This window comes from Stegodyphus dumicola, chromosome 6 (genome assembly GCF_044657685.1).
Source record: "Stegodyphus dumicola isolate Sdum_Otavi_A_Nest chromosome 6, ASM4465768v1".
NCBI lineage: Eukaryota > Metazoa > Arthropoda > Arachnida > Araneae > Eresidae > Stegodyphus > Stegodyphus dumicola.
In genome coordinates this window covers 89,941,206-89,967,462 of record NC_140773.1, presented here as the reverse complement: position 1 = coordinate 89,967,462, position 26,257 = coordinate 89,941,206, and the positions used below count along the sequence as shown (strand labels likewise).

The 26,257-nt window shown below is 33.5% G+C and overlaps 1 protein-coding gene across 1 annotated transcript; it reads right to left on the bottom strand.

The window, feature by feature from the left end:
• Nucleotides 1-4,528: 4,528 nt before the first annotated feature.
• Nucleotides 4,529-26,200, bottom strand: LOC118186560 (uncharacterized). The gene is made up of 5 exons (XM_035356668.2): nt 26,043-26,200; nt 13,199-13,301; nt 10,622-10,752; nt 8,834-8,987; nt 4,529-4,845 (listed from the first exon to the last, which is right to left on the bottom strand). Exons 1-5 carry the CDS (start codon nt 26,086-26,088, stop codon nt 4,668-4,670), a joined length of 612 nt encoding a protein of 203 aa, XP_035212559.1. The 5' UTR covers nt 26,089-26,200; the 3' UTR covers nt 4,529-4,667.
• Nucleotides 26,201-26,257: the final 57 nt, after the last annotated feature.

The window sequence follows — 26,257 nt, the reverse complement described above, 5'->3', positions numbered from 1 at the left end:
CCCAAAAATTTTCGCGTTTATAAACTTCCTTTACTTCTCACAGTAATAAAATAAAACAAACGCGAATACAATCACTTCAACTAAAAAACAGCCAAATAACATGAAAAAGTGGTACGTTTTCAAAGTGAATTCATTTCTCTACATTCAAAAAGTTAAAAAAAAAATTCTTCAAGGAATCAAAATTAAAACAGAAAATATTTTATTTATACTAAGTTAATCATGAAGGGGTAAGGGAATTATTTCTATGCGAAATTCTTATTACTTCAGAAAAAGTTCAGAGTATACAGTGTATGTACTAAAAACACGTTTGGATTTGAAAGGATAGCATTTAAAACCTTCAGACTTGTTTGTCAGTTAATGGGAAGGTGTGTGAATTGTTGTGCATCTCTCGAAATCTGTGTTAAGGGGGATTATTCCCTCGGAAAAAGCGATCCCCCGTCGTTTGCTTTTCAGGTACAATCTGTGGAGTGAGTCTGGTCAATTAAGCCATCAATCACTTCTTTTCCTTTTCGACTGGTACTGAGGGGTAGGAAAAATAAGAAGCATCGAATCTCTCTCGGGGGTCACGGTTCATGCCAAATTTCACCTCGACGATAGTCTGCCGTCGCTGACGGTTAAATAAACATTTCAAACTGACGATACTCTATCGGGGCAAACGGTGAAGTGGTTAATAGGGGATATGATCTCCCCTGACTGCTAGGCAGGTTTCACAGCGTCTGCCCATGCTGAGAATGAGGGTGTCAATGAGTTGTTGAGGTATTGCTGCCCATTCGTCTTGCAGCGCCAATCGAAGCTCCAGAATCGTTACTGGTGGTAAGGTACGAGCTGCCAAGCGTCTGCCTAAGAAAATTCCATACATGCTCGATGGGATTGAGATCCGGAGATCGTGCCGGCCAATCCATACGTTCAATATCCTCACTCTCTAAGAGCTGTTCGGCAGCTACTGTGCGATGACATGGTGCATTGTCGTCCATGAAAAGGAACTGCGGACCCATAGCGCCTCTAAAAAGACGCACATATGAAAGAAGAATCTCGTTACAATAACGGATCCCGTTGACTGAACCTGCGTCGAAGATGTGAAGGTCTCTACGACTACCAAGCATGATGCCTTCCCAAACGAGAACACCGCCACCTCCAGACCTGTCCCTTTCAATGATGTTCGAGGGATGATTGCGGCTTCCCCGCTCTCTCCAGATGAGTATGCGATGAGAATCGCTACTCAGACTGAATCTGCTCTCATCTGTAAAGAGTACTCGTCCCCATTCATTGTCTCTCCAATTCCGATGTTCCCGGCACCACAGAGAACGCCTTCTCCGATGGGCAGGCGTTAGAGGTACACACCGTACAGGGCGTCGTGCAAACAGACCACCACCGTGCAGTCTTCTGGCCACGGTAAAACGAGATATCGGTCGTCCAGTCGCCTGTGTCATGTGTCTAGAGATTTCTACCGCTGTCTGCCGCCTGTGTCTTCTGGCCTGTAAGGCAATATACCGGTCATCTGCGGGTGTGGTTCCTCGTGGACGACCACTACTAAACCCCCGGATAGCTGTTCCTGTAGTTTGAAATTGTCTCCAAAGTCGTGAAACGATGCTGTGAGCAATTCCGAACTCTGCAGCCACACTTGTCACACTGCGGCCTTCTTCCAACTTCCCAATGATTCGACCTCGGGTAAAAGCATCCAGATGTCGTCTAACAGATTGATTATTCGCCATTTCTCGCTGAGGCAGCAACTCGGTGTGATTTTAACTGCTATACGGCGTGCAATCTCTTTGCCAGAAATACTGATCTTACACCGACAACATGCTTTATACTATTCAGACACTCCCTCATTACGTCTACCTGCATATCTGCGCATGTGCTACCGTACATCACCTTACTTAATCTCCTGACTGGTCTTTCTGTCCGCTCTGCCTCTTCGTTCAGCTGATATGCTAATTTTTCGACTTCGTCCTTAATTTTTGCACACCAGTGTATATATGAGTGTGTAAGATAAAATTATGTAGATCAGCTTTATAATTCAATTTAGTAATGGCCTTTTATTTCCTTATTTTTAACCTGGGTATTTCCTCTCTATCCTAACAGGAATAATAACTTTTATGAACTGGGTCATTCCTAAAAGAGCTCACATAGATATATGCTTACATGAAAATAAGCCCACTGATAAATAAAATACGTAGAAATATCTTTACATTAATCAATCAACCAATTAATCGATCTAAGCATCGCACACCTACTTGAATTTTTTAAAGAAAAAATATTTGATTATTTGAAAAAATTATTGGACAAATGCTTATATTAACCTTTTTCGGGGCGGTATATAAAAGAATGAAAAACTATAGTAAAATTTTGCATGTACTGTAATATTTTACACCACTGCCCTCTGTACGACATTTACCTCCTGTAACTGCCAATAGTTTATTATTGTTTTTTATTTACTCTGTTTTTGCATACTTTTGATCTCTATCTATAGAAATTGATGTGTGAATGTAGTTATTTAAGTTTGGAGACAAAACGGTTCTAGAAGACCACAGTTTCCAATCGAAGTGTGGAATCATTATGAAGCAGCCTTCGAAAAGTCTTCTAAAACATTAATTAACCTAAACATTAACAATTATTACGAAAGCTTGCATAAGGTACTAAATTCATTATTTAATTGTAGCCATTTTAGTATGTGGTTTTTGTTTGATGGACTGAAAAAAAATTAGCCTGTAATCGTTTATTACTAGCTATTGTAAATACAACGTGTACAGAAATAAAAAGAGAAAATATGAAAACTTACATTTGGTAATCGCGAATCATGTAAGAAACTATGATGAAATCGATGATAAAATTAGATATTTACGTATATTAGCTAATATTCAGAAAGTTTGTAGAGAAATTGGGTACTTTGGAAGCAGGAGATATGAAAAATAAGCAAAGCCTTAGCCGGAAATCGAACCACGGACCTCTGGAATACGCGCCCAGCGTGCAGACCACCACACCACGAAGGCATGCCAAGAAGGCGGGAGAAATACCTTATACGTTTATGTGAAATATACATGATTTATATATAACAAGGTATTTTACGTAATTTAAATAAAATAATTATTTCTATTTGCTTATTCTTCTAAATGTTTATATTATAAAATGTGTAATTTATACTTACTATTATTTAATTTTTCAGCAATTAAAATTGTAATAATTTTTCGCTGTACATTCTGTTTCATTTTTCTTCCTTCCTTGCCTCTTTTTACTAATTCAAAACGGCCCGTTTGTTAATCTTATATAGCAACTTAATCTACACATAAGTTATACAGTTTTTGATATATATATATACCATAATATTTGGTAATTTAAATAATTTTTCTTTGGAAAATTCAAGTAGGTGTACGATGTTCAAATCGATTGATTATCGATTAATTAATGTAAGGATATTTCTACGTATTTTATTTATCAATGGGCTTATTTCCATGTGAACATATATCTATGTGAGCTTTTTTCCGTGTTAGCATATTTCTAAGTGAGCACTTTTCCAAGTGAGTTCTTTTCTATGTGGGCATATTTCTATGTGGGCTTTTTTCCTGTGGGCATTTATACCTGTGAGCATTATTCTGTCAGCATTTTTCCTGTGGGGATTTTTCTGGTCCCATCTATGTCACATGGCTTGCGTAATGCTCATGACGTAGCTAATTCGGAATCTAAACTCAAAATTTTTAAACTCAAACTAAAAAAAAAAAATTTAAACTAAACTAAAAATTTCTAAACTCAAAACTCAAACTGCACAATAACCTTTCTAACCTACACCAAAACCTTCTCTTGGTAAGATTCCCGACTGGATTAATTGCGCCCTTTACCTTCTGCCTTTCTTGGTGCTTTTCGGCTTTCTTCCCAGCACAACAATATGAAAATTGTAAATGTCCTTGCATACGCACGACTAGCGTGCCGAATAAACTGCGGCCACAAATATCAGTTGAAATAAAAATGAATATTTAAAATTACTCGGCTACCAAGTTTCTTAATCATTATGGATTCAATATTTTAGCATTATATGCAATCAGAATTCTTAATCTTCAATACGGATTTACGTTTTGTTAATTCTGCGTGGTACGTCTTACTAAGTCTTTTTCTCTTTTTTTGTTACAATTACCCGATAGCATCATTACACACACGCATATACATGTACATATGAAGAAATATTTCATTATTTTGCTTATTCTAGCATTTAAATTATTTGAGGCTAAATCCAAAAAAATATATTCCACAGTTCCAGTGGTGACGTCTGAAAAAGCTAGCTTGTGAAACTGCAGTTAGTTATGTGTATGTGGTAAATATTTTTTTTAATTTTAATTCCTATTGCCTAAACGTTAAGTTTTCGTTTACTTTACAGCACATTTCAGCCTTTCAGCTACGTGTTTTGACTTATGTTCAGTATAGATAAATACTTTCCGTGGACTGCACAATAATCCCAATAATTTAGGAAATATAATTTTGCCTTTACTAACCCCTTCGTAAAAATAAATTTGAAAATCAAAATAAAAGTGAAAACCAATACAAAACTGCAATGAGTTTAATGCTTACGTTATTCAAGAAGAAAATACGATTCTTGTAACTTCATAATACAATCTTTGAATATGAAGCAAACGGTTCAAACCGCGCTTTTCATATTCTATGTAAATTTAGAAAAAAGTTTATTTTTTCTTTCTCAGTAGACTGAAGTCAATCATTTCCAGTTCTCCAACGTTATTACATGCATCTTGAATTTCTTGTGGAGCATCTTGTAACTCCTCTTCAAGAACATCTGCAGCTTTAGAACCACATTTTTCTCTAGCACGGTCTACAAAGCAGTTAGCCATGAAACTGTACATCCTATAATGACAATAATAAAAATCACTGTTTGTGCAATAACATCGCCTTACTGATTGAATGAAATCAGTTTCGAAACTCTACAGTGCCTGGTTTTAATTTGAAACTATATTATATTCATTAAACATTTAGAACAGGTAACAACAAAAAAATAAATAAAAGTAAGTTACAGTATTCCTAGCGTATTTTGCTCCTTGTTTTTACTAAATTTATCATCCGAATATCGAAAGAGAGAATTGTGTGAATAATTCAGTTTTCGAAGGACGCGGTTATATTAAGACCATACCAAATGAAAAGTAATAATAGATAAACAAACTATACATAACTAACCCAACATTATTTCTTTAAAAGAAATCTTCATTCCAATAAGAATAACATAGTAATATTAACCTTACGGTATCTAATAAGATATCTTCATTTCTACTTCTGTATAATTCTAATCTCGCCTGTTCTTATTGCTGTCTCTGTTACTCCTTAGGTCTCAAATCATCCATAAGTAATTACAGAAGATCAGCTGTGCAGTCTGTGCTGTCTGTGTACAGGTGACTCAGCGAAACTGAGATTGGAGGTCAGTTCGCGTTTGCTTCGCTGTGATCGGTCGGTTCTTGTATCAGGCTTGAATTAAGTTCAGCAGTTATAAGGGAAAGGTTCGACGTGACCTTCGCAGGTAGTTTGCGAGGGTTTGTCTTTGTTTATAAGACGAAAAAATCGCTTAGTGTGAACGAATAGATTTTAAATTTTAGGGAAGCTCCTTCTCTGAACACATTGAGGAAGATGAAAATTACGTGAATATTATTTAATATAAAATTAACATAATATATTAATATCACGTGAAAGTTTTCAAAGCCTGACGCTGTAAAGCTAGAGGAACGGTACGCTCGGCCGCTGGTGGGCTTCAACATGAATACGAGAGAGTTCCTTTAAGAAAAAGCTCCTCCATTTCCTTAAAAGTATTTTTTACTTCCCGCCAACCTGCATACAAGAGTAAGCAAGGTAATGCTTTCGATTCAAAAATTCGCTAGTGAGTTTTCAGCAACTAAACGCGAGTTAGTATCCCCTCAGAACCTTTTTTTTTTTTTTTTTTTTTTTTTAAATTTGGAGAATGATGTCTGTCTGTCTCTGCATGTGTGTGACAATTTTATCGTGCATGATAACTCTTATATGAAACTTCCAATAATTTCCATATTCCGTAAATAGACTTTTCTTAATTCACCTAAAAAGCTGATTAGATTTTGGCTAAAATTGGACAACCGGAAGTGGCACTTTATTTAAAGCCCAAAAGAACCTGTTTATATTAGCGGGTTTTTGAGTACAAGAACCACGCATGAACTTGACATCTCCGTTGAAGAGAAAAAAGAGCACTCATTATAGGTAAAGGAGGTAATGTTTCCAGTCTAAAATTTCGATAATGAGTTTTCGGGGAATAAGAACGAATTAGGGTCTTGCCACACGTTTTTACAATTTTTACATTGATGTCTGTTCTTTCTTCCACGATAACTCTTATATGAGACTTCTAAAAATTTCTCTTTTTCGCATTTAAGATTTTTACATTCATATAAAGAGTTGATTAGATTTTAGATAAAATAGGACAACCGGAAGTGGTACTATAGAAGAAGCCCATAACAGTCTTTATTGGATTTGAATGGTACTATAACTTGAAGCGTATAAGAGTTCTTAATGAGAAAATAGCTTAAAATACAATCCAAAACTTTTCAATTCAGTATTTAAGATTTTTATATCAACGGGAGCCAGCCAAATATTACATTTAAATATGGTATTTAAAATATGTAGTACGTGATTGAGTAAAACATATTAAATATATAAGCATTAAGTGTATTTTTGGAATTATGTTAAATGGATCGAGAATAAGCTCATTATGAAGACGAGCTCTTGTTGCGAAGCAATTAAATGCATTATCTTCAGTCCTCAGTTTTATGTTCTTTCAGTTTTGTGCAGAATCCGTTTTCAAATGAAATGATACTTCCACAGAATGTTATCGCAAATCACAGCGTGAGAATTGAATTGTACATTATCACGTCCAATTATTATTGTCCATTTTAGGGAAGAATAGAATCATTAAAAGTGTGTGGTGTTTTTAATTAACATTTAACAGTGAAGTTTATAAATAAATGAGATTTTATTTACAAATGATCAAAAATAAGTGATAGCTTACTTAAAGCTCGTTGCAATCCCGTCAGTGTCTTGTCTTAACATGGAATCAGCATGATGTTTTATGCCGGACAGATCAGTCCCCCCCCCCACTTTTTATCTTTTTTAAATTTAGATGTCATCGTATCATTAAGACTTTCTTCTCAGTAATAAAAATGCTGCAAACTTTTGATTTGCCTAAATTTATTTTTAGAGAACTGCAAGGTACATTTTGCTTTCTTCTCTTATATTACGCGAAATTTGACCGCAGTTTCCTTATAATCGCATAATATATGACTAAGGGTTTGGGGTTTGGCTTCGGATTTATTTCAGTTGTATTACCTGATTTATTTTCAGTGTCAGTCTCTTCAGTTGATAAAGCCAGAATTTCTTCTATTTCCTTCTTTAACCATATTTTTTCTTATACTTTCATATTCCTTTAAAATCACAGAAATCTTATATTTCAGTTGAAAATCATTTTATCTAATCTCAATCGTGTGACCTTGAAACAATATCAAGAACACACTTAATGCTCTTATCCCACCCAATCAAGACATGGTTTGGAATTAAAAATCTAATTCGTTGTCTCCCTAATTTTTAGACTTTGTTTATAAACTTGACAACAAATAGGACTAGCTTGAAAAATAGAAAAATTTATAAAATAATAATAGCAATTTGAAATAACATACATAAGAATGAAAATTAGAGACTTTTATTATAATTAACGTCAATGAATAGACTGCAGTATTTTATAAGGCGAAGCTTTGTACGATTGTGTTTTCGAGCTAAAGCTATTGAAAGAATTTTTCGAGGCCAGCGAATCCTGGGTAGCTTTGGCGATTAAAATTTTACTTCTTTTTCAATTTCTTTTATTGTATCTGTAAGAATTTAGAAGTTAATTGTAACATAAGAACTTTGGTTTTGAATATCTCACGTCAACTCTCTTTTCCTCCCAATCAGTTTAATTTGCCGAAAAATATGACAAACTTTTTCAATATGACATTGAAATTACTGAAAGTAAAGAAATACGGAAAAAATTGCTAGTGGTTTTATTAATTTATTAGCACAAATGCTAAAAGATGTTGAAATTAAAATAAATCAAACAATGTTTGGTAATTCAACTCTGTTTTAAAATTTTGTCACGGAGTTTCCCAATAGCAATCAAAATTGCATAGCTAATGACTTTGTTTTATGATCTCTAATTCTTTCAATATATTTTGTTTTCTAGTATGTATTTCTAGAACAGTAGATTCATATACAATGTTTTCAGAAAAATTGGTATTTCAAGATTCATTTGGTTTATTTGATTACAGCAAAGCACTCGAAGGCTGTTTGTCTAAGAGGAGGAATGCCTTCATAAAGGACTTTCTAAGGGAAACTAATTTGTATACACTGGGAGAAACTAGTATGAAAACGGCCATGCAGCCAACTCGTTCTCTAGGCCCCGGTGTGAACTACCAATATTCAGCGACTTTAACGCTCGGATCCTGGTGGGTCTAATTCAAGGCTGAAATACAATCTTTGTCAGTAAAATTGCGAAAGAGATTGCTGTTCTAAATGCCGATCCAGGGTATTAGTGATGATATTTAGAAATGTTTGTAAGCAGTGGTTCGCTTTACACAATGAAATGCGTTTTACATTAAATCAGAAAGATTAATATTTACACCACTTTTAAAAGCGTTTTTCATTCTCTTAACGCTTAAGAGTTTAGATTTATCTATAATTTTAAAATCAAGGTTCAGTCATTGTGCTTTAGACATAAGTAATTTAGATATTTATTCTAAAGTAGAAGGGTTTTATGAAGCTATCAGAGGAAAGAAGAAAGATTTGAATTGATACTTACGAACAGATCAGTGCATCTTCTTTCAGCTCTGAGCCTCTCGTCATTACAAGAGACATGCCTTTACTTTGGCCTTCAAAAATGCACTCATACATGTATTCTTCATTATCATCGAAACATTTTGCCATTGCAGCTTCTTCTGGATCTTCTATCATTTCTAGAAGAGAAAGAATTATTCGTTGCAATGGATTTTCCACTACAGCTTTTCCGTAGTTCTAAAAGTATATTATCTGTGAACTGTAAAGAGTAAAAGAGGATTTCCTTCATATTCCTAATTAGTACCGAAATCACAGTGATACATTAGCCCAGAATATCTTGATTGCAGATTTCTAATAAATGCTTTTAAAATTCAATCCTGTTTAGAGAAAACTTTATTTAAAATTTTCGAAAAGGAGTTGAAATAAAATGTACAAAATGAATGGGCATATATTAATTAAAAGAAGATTTTATGTCGTGAATATTTAGATGCGAAACCAACACTCATTTAAACATTTTAAGTTTAAACTAGCGGAATACATAAAAGAAACAAGTAGTAATAACAAGTAGTAGAAATTTGTAATCCATATTAAATTAAAAACACAATAGATAGCTTTCGATAACTTCCTAATACTGTTTAAGTCAAATTGTATTAGAAAGTCTGAGAACTTTAATGGAGTATTTTGTGCTTTGTATTGATATGTTTGGGTTGAAATTAAATTTATTGTAACTGATATCAAAGTGCAATACTGAAGCTTTGATAAATATTTATTTATCTCACAAATGATAAAAATACTCCCACAGGATAAAGTTTTTTTTTAAATCGTTTGAAAGTTTGTTAATTCGCTTTGATTAACAGATTTTTAAGTAACGAAATATCTCTTAATTTCTTCACCGATTGCTATTATATTTCTACTGCATTAAAATGAAAATTTGTTTTTATTATTAACAGTTAATCAGGGTGAATTTTATAAGGTATCAATATTGCCTAGAGCTGAGCAACAACTAAACTGAGAACCTAGTTCACTTATCACCGATCCAGGCAACAGTTAAGCATCAAGTCAACGCTCAAGTTGGCTTTCGACTGGGTGTTAGTCATACGGAGATTAGATGCTAACTCGTTGGAAGATACAAGGGCTATGACAGTGAATATAGTTTGGAAACTAGTTAATTATGACAGCGTACTCAGTAGGCTTACAGAAAACTTGAGCACACGCACCACTTTGAGCAATCAGGGAAAGATAGAAATGTAACAGATTTGTATGAACAAAGTTAAATTGCAGATAATGCGTAAGCTAATATAGGAGAACATATCATCTAATTATATAGGCAGTATGTAAACAAGTAATCGAATTAAAAATATACATTCAATATAGAATCATGAAAAAAGTTAAATATGGGTAAAAGAGTTGAACATAAACTGTTGTGGGAAATTTACATTGTTTGTGGCAAGCTGCATGTGGCTGAGTAAGCAGTGGCAAAATATATGATCCAATTTTAATAATAATTTAAATACACATAAAAGTAATAAGAGTTGAATATGCTATAGTATAGTTCAACTCCAAACAGTATTTTCAACTGAATATATTCAATTTTATAAAACTTTTCAGCGATACAAAATGCTGATACTCAGTATTACTTTACTGAACAGCAGTTTAGAAGATAGTTAAAAAATAATATTCGAGATTCCCATGTAAACTTCTGCGAAAAATTATCAAACCAATTTAGTTGCTAAGCTATCTCAGCAGAAGTACTTCAAGTATTTAACCTGCATATGATTTAATTTAAGTTAAATAAATTAATAAATATGTTTACCAATGTTCTGGCAATTATCTTTGATCAAATTTTCCAGCTCCCGAAGGCCTTCCTCTACTTCTTCATCGCTTTGACCGCGAAGGCATTCCTCAGCAGCATTTCTCAGGCAATCTACTGTAAGTCGTAGTTCCCTTAGAAACAAACAAACAACTTATTATTCAGAGGTTTTACTTAACCATTTATGCAGAACTCAGTAACTGAACAATTCATTTTGAAACAAATATTTATACGATATTCTAAAAATCTATGTTTCTTAAGGCGTTTGTTGTTATTAATCTTCCTGACGTGAATCTCAGCCGGACCAGGTCCACGACTTTTATCACGACGAAGAGTCAAGGATTGCACCTGCCGCTGGTTTAGGTATTTTACATCTTATAAGTGACAGCGCGAGTTTACTCACCTCTGTTTCCGTTTTGGTGGTGAAACTTCTCGAAGAGACAAATCTAAGCGTCTTATACTCCTCTTCTCTTACCATAAATCTCTCGAGAGGACTCGTAAAAAATTTTTGAGCCCACCAGCGGCCGAGCGGTAAAGTTGCTGAACACTGGTAGTTCGGCCCGAGGTTCGAATCCCGCGAACGGGCTGGCTGCATGGGTGTTTTCGTGGTTTTCCACATGTGTAACGTGTATACGAGCCAGTTTCCCTTAGAAAGTCCTCCACGAAGGCATCCCTCCCCTTAGGCAGATAGCCCTATTGTGCTTTGCCATAATTAAATACACCACACCACACACCGTAAAAATTTTTGAAGAATCTTTGTGCCACAAAGACACTGTATACTTACAAATGCGTATGATTTAGCCAGGAATCGAACCCGGGCTCAAGGATACAACAGTCGGGTGCACGCCCCTAATGACGAAAGTACGGACAATCTCTATGTTTAATACGCAATCTCTTTACCATAAGGTGGTATGGCAGCCATGTAAAAGTAGTTGATATACTTCTTCCCGTCGTGTGACATTTTGAATAATTTATGCATTTTTAAATGAACTTTAAAAAACGCATAATTATATACATTTTGTTTTAATGAATAAAATGCACACCCATGTATAACAGCCCAAAGTTGTAATTATTTCATATTTCTGCCGCAGACTTATGTAAATTATCTACCTCTTCTACAACATTTGTCATGACATTTATTAAAATTTATAACATGATATTGCATTATCTTTTCGAAATGTTTATCTCTCAAAATTTAAAAGCAAGAATATTGCTTGGTAAATGAATTTGTAAATATTTCTGTAGCTTTCCTCTCTTAATATGAAACGTGATTGTCAAAAATGTTCAATACTTAATTTCTTTCTTAAATTTAATTTTCATTTAAAAAACTATTGAATTAACTACATTAAACTACTATTAAAATGAATGAAATTTCCAAGCGTATGACTGAGAGATCAATATTTCTCTAAAATCTAAAAATCAGTTTTCAGGTAAATTTAGTTATTATTAAAGACATAAAATTATAAATTAAGCAAAGAAAAACTAAACTAAAGTAATAAAACAGAGAAAATAGAAATATAGATTATACCAACACAAATAAAATTAGAATAAAATTAAATTTTTCAATTAAACAAAAATATTTTTTCCTCTATGTAAAACAAAAGATCTGTTCAAATAAACTAAAGTACTACTTTTTATTGACTTAAAATAACAAAACTAGTTCTTGACCGATGACTCGTGGAATAAACAAAGTGCGAGGAGGCGTGCATGTATTATTCAACTGCTTTCCTGTTTATAAGGTACGTATTGTTACGAATTTTGTACATATACGGATAAATTTAGTGAAATTATATGTGAAATTGTTTTATTTTACTGTAAAATGAAACAAGAAAATCTAGAAGGAGGATGTTCTGCCGGAAAAATAAGAATAAAGGGGCAAGTCTATTTAATATTGACTAAATGGCTATCTCGCTAAATTGATGAAATGCCGCCAAGCTTCCAATTGTTTTGGCGACTATTTTTTTCCTCTAAATTTGGCGAGAAATATCAAAAAGTCGCCCAAACTAGCGATCATTTGGCGACATTTTAGTCTGATCCCTGTATCTCCGTAAAATGTAATGTAATTGAATAATTGTAATTGGTCACAATATTAGCTGTAACCATATCTGGCCCTCATAGGCCTTCCAATAATTTCGAGAAGCAGAAACTACTAGAAATATTTTAGTGGCTGAGCGAAAACTATATAATGCTAGAGTAAGCATCTGCGTCAGTTGCTGTTGTAAGTTCAGCGTGAGTTCGGAATACTGAGATATCTCCGGGTTAGCATCTTCTTTAGATGCGCTTTGCTTGCTTTATGTTTAACGTTCTTAGTAGTTCGAAGTGTAACTACTGATTGTACTCAGTGATACTGTGAGCACCTGTACGAGTATTTTTGTGGAAAGTCCGAGAACTCTGAAGTGTTTTTTTAATAAAATTAATTTTATCAACCTTTCATCGGATCTGCGTGCATTCAATCTATTACGAACCCGAACGCACGCAACAGTGTTAATCGAAAGGCGTTATGACTGCTTGAAGTATTTTTGAATTAAATTGTCTGTGACACTGTATTGAAGGGAAAGTAGCGAGATATTCTAAATTTACCTGCAGACTTCTTCCTCAGTGGTATCTCCAAGTAGAAGAGTTAGCAAATTATCCACACACTGTTCAGCTTTTTCTTCACCACATTCTTCGGCTTTTCCCATAGCTGGATAGATATACAAAAAATAGAAGCGTTTCTCATCTGGTATTTCGATTTAAACAAACAGTAGTATATTATTCTAAAAAACTACCATAACAAGCTATTAATTCATATTTATGTACACATTTTTTAAATGTACAGAAAGTAAAAGCAAATCTTATAAACCAAGCGTTAACAATGCATTTAGAAAAGATGCATGCTCAGTTTCTTCCTCTTGTTATATCTTTCATTTTCTTTAATTTTAGTTACTTAGTAGAAATATAATTATTCAGAATAACTTGGATACTATAGGTTCTAAAGCTCATAATCCAAAACACGTGAGAGCTATCTGCTTAAGCGGAGGGATGCTTTCGAAAAGTACTTTCTAAAGGAAATTGGTTTACATTATTAACTGGGGAAAATTACGAAAACGCCCATACAATACACGGCATCGGTGGCCCAGATTAACTTAGAACTCATTTGAACTCATTTCCTTAGAATTATCTAAACATTTCAGATTGGATTTGGGCAATTCAGATTATGAGAAAACATCGAGAGCTATCTGTACCCCTTTTTATAAATCTTGGCTACGCCTCTTTCAGTTAGGTTACAGTTATGCTTTAACTGATTTAATATAAAATGCTTATTTGGTTATTATTTATTGCTTCATATTTGAAGAAAATTTAAGTTATATTTTAATTGAGTTAAAATGTTATATTTATAATGTTAGTGCGCGAAATACGTTTTTTAGTCATTAATCTACTTTTCTGTGTGTTGTGTGCAATTGTCAGCATTTAACACAGCGAGATACTGCTCAGAAGTGCATTATTAAGGTTTACCAGAGGATTGAGGAATAAAATATTGAACGGATGATTTAAAATTTATATCTGTAACTGCTCATAATGAAGAAAATAATTCTTTGAGTACTGATAATGCATACAATTTTATGCATTTTCAATCAGTATGTATGATGTCGGTGCTTCTTGCGTCATAAATTTTAATTTTAATTTTTTTAACCTGTTGAAAAAAGTGTGAAAAGTGTGGTTAGGTGATTTATGGAGAAATTAATGATTTCAAAGTCGTATAAATGTCCGATTTGTGAAAGGAATATGAAATTATAGAACAAAAATATGTATAGATGATTTGAGTGCATATGTAATGTTACACGAGGCAAATGTTAGCGTCGAACTGCAAGGTCGGTTCGGAAGGATTCATAGTTTACGAAAAGTAAATTCAATATGTATGGTGGAATGCGATTGCCAGCTACGTACACTATGTGACAGTGAAAATGTAACACCATTAACTCTTGTTCCGAAGAATAGGCAAATTTCAGGAAAGACACAGTGAACCCAGTTGTGCAAATGATACGAAATGCTTTGCATTCAAGTTAAAGTGAAGCGAGAAATAAGGGAAAGAATCTGCAGAATCGACAATTGTTGCGCTGCTCTGCCGGGCAGAGTAATCGGTTTGCAAACTATTTCTCTGTTGCACAGGAGGCATTAGCCCAGAGAATGGCAGAACGCCGCAACTATAATAGATAACATCTTGAATATGCACCTGCACAACTATGTATATCGCAATGCATATCATGTAGTTTAATCCCTTTTACTTGAGCTAATTTAAAGCTGAAAGGTTGGAGTACCGTTGATGCCGCCGCCGGTGGCAGTACTTGTAGTGCTCGTAGGTGGCCCCCTCACTTCTACATAACATAATATAACCGTGACACTTTCAGTGGACAGGCACCTACAAGAGTCCTTCAGCACACGTGGACCGATGCATCCGCAGGCATGCAGTGGTGACCCCGCAGGCCACTTCTGTCGACACTTTGCGGCAAGTGGAGGGCCCTCTTGATGCACCCATATAGACAGGACCATTATTCGCCGATTGTCGACCGGTTACCGACACGCATGGCGTCCCTTTAGAAGATTTCCATTGAACCTATACTACAGGAGATTCCGTTTGCGATGGTATGGGATAATATCGAGCCACGTGTACTTCGGAATGGCACAATTAGGCGGTTTTCGACGAGTTTCGTGGTTTCGTTTCAGCAATGACAGTCACAATGTACAATTCTGGGGCGATGTCGTGACATATCTAATTCGGCAGCAGTGGTGGAGTTAGACACTGCGCGACAATGCGCCGTCATATTTTGAGACGCCATTGCCTACGATACTACCAGCTCGCAGTGTTGACAATAGGAGTAAGCTCATTTACCAGCAAGATAAGGCCAGACCGCACTGATTGGAGTTCGCTTGCAATATATGCCACCTCCGCGTTCAGAAGATGAACTGCGTCAAACACTTATTCCTCAGGAGACAATCTGCATACTCTTTGCGTTTGCATCGCCACCAACGTTGGTCTTACAAATAACGAGCATGTTGTGTAGTTGCTCTTTTTATAAGTGTGTCATGGTTGCAATGAACATCATTTATTGTTCGTTGCGGTTTTTATCCTTTTGCGGATTTTCATCACTTTCTAAGCATACGCTCAGGGTGTTTCATTTTCATTGTCACGTAGTGTATATGGGGTGCTGCAATGATTTTATACATTTTGAGCTAAGGTTGTATAAAATGATTGTGGCTGTCTGGAAGAGTTTTTGCAAGGAAGTGTGTATAAGTTACGTTTGAAAGGGGATGTGATGTTAGAGGCGTGATTGTGAAAATTCAGCGAAAGTTAATTTGGTATGCAAAAATAAATTAGAAAGAAGAGAGTCGAAGAAAAATGCGTGTTTGTTCATATGAAAGGAGCGGATAAGTGCATGTTTAGAGCAGCTGAAAGCAGAGGTGCAGAGTCATTTTCAGGAATAATTAAAATAAACATTCTGCTTGTTAATTTGGGACTTTTGACTGCTGGAAAGCTTTCTTTCAGCTACCTCGAGGCCGAAAGATACCAGCATTAGCCTTTGAAAGTGAAAAATAGTTTACACTTCGAAGATTCGAATACAGATATATTCTATAAAAGCCGAAAATTAAAGGTAAGTTTTATTTATTTTTATTGGATAAAGTGAAATATCGGGTGCACGTTAAATTTAGTGATTTCTTTGTGGGCTAATATTACTTTTTAACCTGGCTTTTGCTGTGGAGTCATCATTCTGAAAAGCTTTTCTTTAATTTTTACTTGAAGCAGTGGAGTTGCAGGATTTTTCTTTCCTGGTCACTTGTTCTCTATTTCTGATGCCTGTTTATTTCTAAACGCTGAAACAGAAAACCTCTTTTATTTTCATTACGTTGAAGGTACTTGAAAGTTTCAACTATTCTTGGAGAATCGTGGTCGTGGTTGGTGTGCAATGCTGACTTTGTGCAATTTCTGAATTTTTTAACAAAAGCAGATCGCTGTGTGCATGAGGAAAAACAGAAATAATGTATTATGTGTTTTGTTTAAAGTTTAATTTATCGTTTTTGAGTTTTTAATTTGTACTATAGCGTCACTTGTAATTTTAATCATCATTGGGTATTTCAAATTGAATTTTTCATTGATTACTTTTAATATGTTGATAGTATTTTCTGACATACGATAAATATTAATAATTTGACGATCTTTAAAGAATCGCGAAAATCGCAAACTTGCACCCGATAAGTAACTTTTTTATTATTATTTTAATATATAGCGTGTGCTGTTGTAATTAATTGCTCTTGATATTATATTTTCTACATGAAAAATTGCGTACTATACTAAATTTGTTGTTTTTGTTTCTGCAACTTACTTTTCTTATTGTGAGAAATTAGATATTTGTCAGCTATTTATGTATAAAATATTAATATGCGCAAAAAAAGTATACCATCATCAGGAATCTGAAAAATAGTGAAATGAAAGCTGTGTATGATTTTCTGCTATGAGAAGATGAGCATTTGATACAAAAAATAATGGCTGATCTTTGGAATATGGTAACAGGTAGTTTGGCGACATTTTGGAGGCGATAAAGGTTACTACCTAGGACTTTGGGAATAATGTGAGAAGTACTCAGTTCCGATTACGCATTATTTTGTGTGAGGGAAATGAGAGATCATGAGATATGTCATGTGACATTAATGGACAAATCACTTTTCTTTAATCGGAAAAGGGGGTAAATTTGTAAAAATATCTGCTGTACAGCATTAGTTTCATTCTATGTTCTGTGAAACAGTGTTGTTTAATATTTGGATCCCATGGCCCTATATAAAGTAAATCCGAAATTTTTATTGTGTTTATGTGTAATTGAAAAGAATTGCTTAATTACGGATAAGTATGAATGTCCAACATGTGAGTATGAAATGAGATTGTGTTTACAGATAAGTTTGAATGGCGGTGCAAGAAATCTGGTGAAAATGGACATTTTGTGATCCGCCATGCACTCGAGATTCTGTAGAAGATTAGGGAAGTTAGTATTTTTAATTATTTGAGGATATTATTTTTATGCATTGTTCTTAATGTAAGGAGTAAATAAATTAATATGGTATTATCGGAAAATTGTTATTAGCAATGATTTAGTTTAAAGTAATTAGGATTGTAAGCTAATTTTTATTAATTTAATGTATGTGCTTATTTATATTTTAAGTAGCGTTTTTAATTTAATTATATTTTAATTTAATGATCGTGATTTTGAGAGTTATATGTTTGTAGTATTTTGGAATACGTTTGAGTAGAAGTAAATGTGCATGGAAAGAATTTAAGTATTTGACACTAAGTATTTGGAACCATTTTTAATGTTTGCGTTAGAAATTGGTAGGTGAGGTTTATAATAGATAGTTTAGAGGGGAAAGTTTTTGGATATTTTATTTATTTTATACGTGCAAATGTTCATCTTTGGAAAGGGTATATACTTTTCCGCGATCAGGTAATTTCATATATGTCCTTTTTACCGAATTTAAAGATTCACAAAATTTTCATGCATTTTCGTGAAATTTTTCTAATTTATGAGAAAAAAGCAGTGTACATGGATGTAGTGAAGAGTGTGCGCAATGCCATTTTTGTGCAATTCTGGGATTTTTTTTTAAGTAAAAATAAGTCGACGTATACATGGTTTAATTATATTTTAATTAAATGATAGTTATTTTGTGAATTATATGTTTGTAGCAATTTGGTATACGTTTGAGTGGAAGTAAACGTGCATGGAAATAATTTAAATATTTGACACTAAGTATTTGTAACCAATTTTAATGTTTTGTTATGAATTCGTTGGTGATGTTTATAATAGATAATTTAGAGGTAAACGTTTTTGGACATTTTATTTATATTATACGTGGAAATGATCATCCTTGGATAGGGTATATAATTTTTCGCGATCAGGTAATTTCATATATGTGCTTTTTACCGAGTTTAAAGATTCACAAAATTTTCCTGCATTTTCGTGCAAATTTTTGTAATTTATGAGAAAATAGCAGTTTAGATGGATAAAGTCAAGAGTGTGCGCAATGCCTTTTTTGTGCAATTCTGGGATGTTTTTTTAAATAAAATTAAGTCAACGTGTAAATGGTTTATGTGTATGTGCTATTCTGAAAAACGCGCAAGGAGTTTGCGATTTTGCACTTTTTCCCAATTTTGCAGTTAATATTTGTCATGATTAAGCAGTTTTGTTCCATAAAATTTCTAGCATAAGTGTAATTCGGCTAGTTGATTGTTGGAAAAAGTGTTGAGTAAATAAAAAGAAAAGAAACATGTCTTTACTTCGTGAAGACAAAATGGCGGCGAAAAAAAAAAAACAGAGGGTTGCTGTAGGAGTTGGTCGCCAAATTTTCGCCAAAAAATCGCCAAGTTACCATAATTCAAAGATTACCCAAAATATTTTTTACATTTTTATTAATTCATTCATTTCTTCATTTTTTATAAAGTAATGAATATTGTCTACTTAATAGTATTTCAGGGATTATGACATTGTTTAGCAATCAAACAATTTTCAAAAAAGGTAGAAGTAAAGATAAAAATTTTAATTCAAAAAAATTTTTTTTTTCCTTCTTTGGCATTAATAAATGCCAAAGCTTAAAAATCTTAAAAATCTTTGAAATTCGAGTATGCGAGACTGGGACGTAGTTTACTGTTTTAATGAATGGCAGAAATGAATTATTCTATCACGTTAATTTAAAATAAACAATTTATTATACATATTTTCAGTAAAACCAAAGCTTAATTGTTAAAAATTTAAATTTAAAATAAAGATTTTAATGTTAATTCCTGATAATACACAACTGATTACTGTCCTTTTTAGTAAAAAATACTAAATTAAACGAAGTATAAAATTTGAGAATACATTGTCATACCACATGCTCAGTGCCACCCATTTATGATGTCACTAAACTCCGCTTTCGAAACTTTTTTTATGCAGCTTATACTGAGTTTTTGCCTGAGAATATTAAACAAAGAAATTATTTTTATTTACATTAAAAAGAAGAATAACTTATTCCTTTTCAGTTATATTAAGATGCATTTATTGCATTATAATAATAAAATCACTTTTTGAGCACTAAAATAAAATCTTGGTCCTCCATATATTAGTTAATTTCTTTTCTATTCAAGTTCATAGATTCCCTATTAGCCGTGAATTCCAGGTCATTCTACAAACTTAACTCCTTTATTTAAAATGATTTACTACACGTCCTATTAAACCCAGTCTCATAATACTGCAATGCTACAGCATACATGTGTGTTACGTAACACTTTAATTTTAATTTCATACCAATTAATATAATTTTAACGGGAAGCTTACCTTTGATCTACATCTAATGTAATCAAGACTTCTTCAATCAAGACAATGTAATCAAGATTTCAAGATCTAATACTTGTACTTTATTTCAGAGAAAATCAGATACATACTCATTAAATGGCAGTCTCATTAAAAAATGCTTAACTCATTAATGCTTTCTTAATTGTAGCATACCTATCCTTGATGGCCCACCATCGGCCGAGCGGTTAAGTCGCTGAACACTGGATGCTTGGTTCGAGGTTAGAATCCCGCGAACAGGGCATTTTCGTGCTTTTTCCCAAGTGTGACGTGTATACGTTCCAGTTTCCCTTGAAAAGTCCTCCGCGAAGGCATCCTACCACTTAGGGCAGATAGACATAGTATGCTATGCCATAATTAAATCAATCAACCAAACCAAACCTATCCTTGATGTTTAACCTTTTTTCGCACGGAACGATGTATGAAAAGGTCTTGATTGTAATATAAGAAATTAAAATTTCCATTTAGTCTCGTAGAGATAAAAAAAAAAATTAAGATTCTGCAGTCGTTTGCAAAATTTCTAACTGATTTTTTTTTTAATTCTTATATTCCCTCAGTTAACATATAGCATGAAACCTTTCTCCTTTTATCACCAGAAAAACTGCAATATACATAGTACAACATTTTAAGCCATAGTTGCACGTCACACCTTCGGTGTCTGTTAGTACATGATAATGTCTTAAGTTAAGCATGTTTAAACTATTTCAAATACGTCAGGATCTACCTTCACTGAAACGCTTCTCCATTCGTTGTTGTTGCTGTTGTGACTAATCTCGCTTGTCTGACCTGATCCGAACAAGCCCACGAATTTGTCGTGGCAAGTAAAGTCGTGGCATAAAATGCGTCTGTCTTTGACAACAGCCTCGAGCACCGTACATACCCCACTCCGACTTTTCTCAGTTCCGGCCCAGTTTTGAAGATGATCATCTTGGGGGCACGAGACCGAGCTTCTCCCTTCCATCTTCCCCTATTACCAACCTCTCGACAGGATTTTCGCTCGACGCATATTTTGAGTGCCTCTGTGTCGCAAAAATACTATACATTTACAGATATTCATGCCTTCTGTGAGACTTGAAACTACGGTAAGGCAGTCAGTGTCGCTAACCATTCTCTCGTCTTGGCGGCTTTTCTCCGTCTTTAAGCTTTTGTATCATCTTTTATGTCACAGTCATCGGTATGCTGTGCCTGAAACATAGAGGAGTTTCATAATATATAGTTTAGAACTATATATCATGTTTAAATAGCTGTTACTGCTTCGTGCAAAATAAGGCAGAAGCTAAAGTTATAAGGTATTTCTCCCACTTTCCTAGCGAACCTTCGTGGTGTAGTGGTTCTGCACGGTGGGTCGGTATTCCAGAGGTCCGTGGTTCGATTCCCGGCGAAGGCGTTTGCTCGTTTTTCATCTCTCCGGCCTCGAAATAATCTATTGTATCTATAAAGTGAATTTAACTCAGGTATCATAAAACAGCATTTAATTCATTTTAATTAATTCACTTATTCATTTCATTCATTTTTTCATATTTTTACACATCCCTTGGAAGATCATGATATCATATTTTTCTAGCAAACGTTTAAGTGGTAATTCTACGTTAGGATGAAAGATGGAGTATGTCGACATCGATAAAACTTACTCTTTCATTTATTGAATTACCTTTTTTTACTTAATGATTAGTTATATTTGGTAGACAGATAAATCTAGCTTACAAAATTAACGCCCTCATGCAAGGACTATTCTTTAAAAAGTCACTCAGACTTTCTCTATGGTGAATGAATCAAGAAAGCCTCCTTTATGAAGCTTGTTTTCACAAAATCCTGATACTTTAGATTTACTACGTTCTGCAATAAGTTGCCGCAAATAGAATGCAGAAAGAAATACTAGCATTTCGTGGGCTCTAAAATCTGTTACACAATTTAAGTATCTGTTTCAAGCTTTGGATGTAACAATATTAAAGTTGATTTTGTATGACTTTATATATCTGATTTTATGTGGCAGATTTTCGATGACTATCAGTTTAAATGAAGTGATGTCTTTTGGAAGGTCTTTCTAAGGAAAACTGGCTCCTATTCACAGTAAACATGAGTAAAATTACGTAAGAGTCCAAACGTGGAAAACTAATGCATTGTAGCTTACATAAAAGACAAATAGCATTTTAAAATGTTTGGTTTTCATCCATGCAAGAATGTATGTTGTTTGCAAAGAATGACTGTTCTGAAACAAATTCTTGTACTAGAGAAAAATTGAATTTTTATGAGTGTATATTTGGACGAATTTAGCTTGATTTTAAAATAATAAAATGTCTTTTAATGGAAATATATTCTTATTATAAAATGTATATTTAGAAATAGAAACTTCTTTTCATTATATTTATTTACTCTGAGTTAATCCGAATTGTAACCTTTTCCGTTTATTTGAAAACCTAATTATTTTTAGAAAACCTTTGACTTGAATCGGCTTATTGAAAAATTGTTTCCTGAGAAGACTCTACGTTAAAGTAATTGTTTCCTGAGAAGACTCTACGTTAAAGAGAAGACTCTAAGTTAAAGACAGTGCTCAGTGTATAAAACTAGGTTTATTGTATTAATATAACAACTTTTTAGAATTTTGAATGCGGAAAAATCCCCCCTAAATTTATGAATCGCTCTCAAAATTTGATAAAATATGATGCTCAATTTTTTTTTATTTTGTTTTATTTGCTAAGACTTCCTTAGATTTTTAAATAAGAAATTTTCATCCTTATTTCCTTTTATCTTATCTTTACTAGTTATACTTTACATACAGAATATGTATTTGTTCCAGTTAGCAGCATTATGTTTTTATTTGAAAATCCACTGAAAAGACTGTAATTTAATAACTTTCCAACGTTCTTACATTAATTCATCAGTTGTTATGAGTTTGATATTGCTATTTTCTTACTATACTTGAATTTCTTCTATCCGCATTCCTCACCAAAATGGAAATTATCTTTTAGAATATATAAACTGAATCATTCGAATCTTAGAAAGAGAGTTTCTGGCACTCGCGCTGCGTTATTAGAATTTCGCCGGCTCTATCTAAGAGTGATTATTCCGGCTCTTTTGCATTTTTGTATTCATGTTGGCCGATACTTTAAATTTGCATACTAAAAAATAATTGAGCTAGCTTATAGCGTAGTTTATTGAATGCTTAGTCTTAGGCTAGTTTAATTGACTGCTATTTTTGGAATTAGATCGCTACGAAATGTGGTTTGTTTGTAGCACAAGTCGTGCGTTTTATATTAAAATACTTTAAATTTGCATACTAAAAAATAATTGAGCTAGCTTATAGCGTAGTTTATTGAATGCTTAGTCTTAGGCTAGTTTAATTGACTGCTATTTTTGGAATTAGATCGCTACGAAATGTGGTTTGTTTGTAGCACAAGTCGTGCGTTTTATATTAAAATACTTTAAATTTGCATACTAAAAAATAATTGAGCTAGCTTATAGCGTAGTTTATTGAATGCTTAGTCTTAGGCTAGTTTAATTGACTGCTATTTTTGGAATTAGATCGCTACGAAATGTGGTTTGTTTGTAGCACAAGTCGTGCGTTTTATATTAAAATACTTTAAATTTGCATACTAAAAAATAATTGAGCTAGCTTATAGCGTAGTTTATTGAATGCTTAGTCTTAGGCTAGTTTAATTGACTGCTATTTTTGGAATTAGATCGCTACGAAATGTGGTTTGTTTGTAGCACAAGTCGTGCGTTTTATATTAAAAGTTCATATTAAGTAAAAGAGATTGTTTTAAAATATTCTTCTGTACTTTATGAGTTTTTAAGACATTCGCTAGTAAGGTCTGCAGGATTTAAGTTAGTTCTAGATTAATAGCGACCTCACAACTTTAAATTTCAGTATTTTTGTGGTTAAACACACATGACTGCAATGTAAAGTTCTGTAGCATTTTAGCTTTGCCCGCTCAGCAGATTAATTGTAGTTGATATTTTGACGCAGATTTAAGTCGTAAATATACCGCAAAATATAAAGGCCTATAAAATTAGTGCTGTGCTATTTCCTTCTGCAATGAAAAGTGTCGGTTAAAATTCTTGTTAAAAATGGATCAGTACAAAAACTGTTCGAAAAGTTCAGGGAAAACACTAATACTGAAAAATCGAGTTCATTTTTATAGAAGTTAGCTGGATTCTGCAAATTAAAATTTTATTTATCCCTATATTCATGTTCATATACGGCTAAACACAAAATCGGCGGGTTTGCTAATAGGGACGAAATATAAAGAAAAGTATTTAAAGAGAAACTGAACTGAGGGTGATCGTTCTTATATATCTATAGTATTTCTAAACTAAAACTCGGTGGCACAAACAGCCCTTAGAGAGCCGTAGCCGGCAGTGCCCTGATATCTGCTTTCCAGATCGTGGGTTCCTGGGTGCTTGTGCATCTTGCTGGACAAGTCGTCAGCTTATAGCAGGATCTCCGGAGTTTAGTCCCCAAGCGAACTTACCGATCCACTCAATGGATGAAAGGCTAAGCCAACCTTCCCCAGCCCGGGGATCGAACCCCAGACTTGTGGTGTTCCTATGCGACGCGCCACCGGGACTCTATAGTATTTCTAGTGGTTGTGATTCTGTTAATATTCCAATATGATTATCGTCAGAACGAAATGGAAGAAGGAAAAAATAAATAAATAAAGCGATATGAATGGAAACCGATGAGCTAGTTTAGATTATATTTATTGATTACGGCAAAACAATTCAGAGACTATAGAGAGGGATGTCTTCGTGGCGAACTTTTAAAAGAAAAGTGGCTCGTGTCCATTTTATACCTGGAGAAAACTATAAAAATACCCATGCAGCTCGGCTTTTTTCCATAGGTTTCAGCCCGGAATAAGGTACCACTGTTGAACGGCTGGTAAAGCGAAATGGATGAGCTTTTATCAACCATGAGGTATCTTAAATAACATATCTTCCAAATATAATTACATATTACTCGTCAGTGTAAAATAACGCGACAATATTTATTTTTTTTTCGACAATATATATGGTGCCTTCATTGAATGACAAAAGGATTATGAGTTCACAGTTCTAAAACTTGGCAGTTAATAAAATACCTCGATCAAATTCGTACAGCGAATTCTAGACAGTCGTTTCATTGTTATTTGTAAATATCAGTATTGTAGCTATTTACATCCCCCACATGTTTTTACGTACAAGCTTAGAAATAAAAAAAGCATAATTCTGAAAAGGGCTAAGAAGTCTAATATAATAATAAATAGCGTTATTGACCCGAATATAATAAATTCTCATTTCATAAGGTGAGCCTACAGTTATAAAATTATGTGAAAGTATTTAAATTATAGAAAGGTACTCTATTGAACACAGACACGACTGACATTTCTCTCAGTCTATGAAATGATATGATAAAACATTTTATGAGGTAGATAATTAGGGTCTAAGGTCTAAAAGTTAAATGACAAATTATCTTAATGAATATTTTAAATATTAGTCTGAGCTCATATATAATATGTATTACAGCAGGTCATTTTATAAAAGTCCGATTTAATCTCTAACTAGATCGAATTAAATATAGTATTAATGTGCAACAGTTATTCTTCGCAGAGTAAATTTACACATAAATAAATAAAAGCACACAGTGCGTCTTCATAAATGTTCGCTACATTTTACAAGGTGATGAAATTTTTTCAGTTCTTTTGAAATTATTTAAAATTGCATAACTTTTCGTGAACGATTTGAAAAATTCTCGAAGAATGAAAAAAATTCGAATGACACACTGTGATTTTATACTTGAAATGAAATTACGAATAACGTCAATTAATTTGTTGTTACTTCATCGCTCATTTATTTAAAGATAACAAAAGCATATTTAGTAATTTATTTAATAAACAAAAATGCAAAATACATGTCAATAATAAAAAATTATTGTAAAAAATACATTACAATACTTCACAACTTTGAGTAATTACCTTAGTTTCTTTTGGTGAAAAAAAGGGTATTTATATGACGTACTTTTTAAAAATTTGTTCATTAATTAAGATTGCTAGTAACAAATTAATTTTCATGTGATTCATTTGTCAAAATATACTTACCAAGGGCAGCGAGGAAAACTACGACGATAAATTTCATTTTGATCATAGAAGATTTACAGGCTGTGAGGAACTCAATGTAGACAAGTTAGATGGGCAAACAGTAACAGTAATTAATGAAAAGCCTTTCGTTACTAGATTGTATATAATTCCATTTCTTATCTAGAAACGGCGGCAGGCCATTTTCCGTTCAGGAAATTAATTTCCTTGCTTAATAT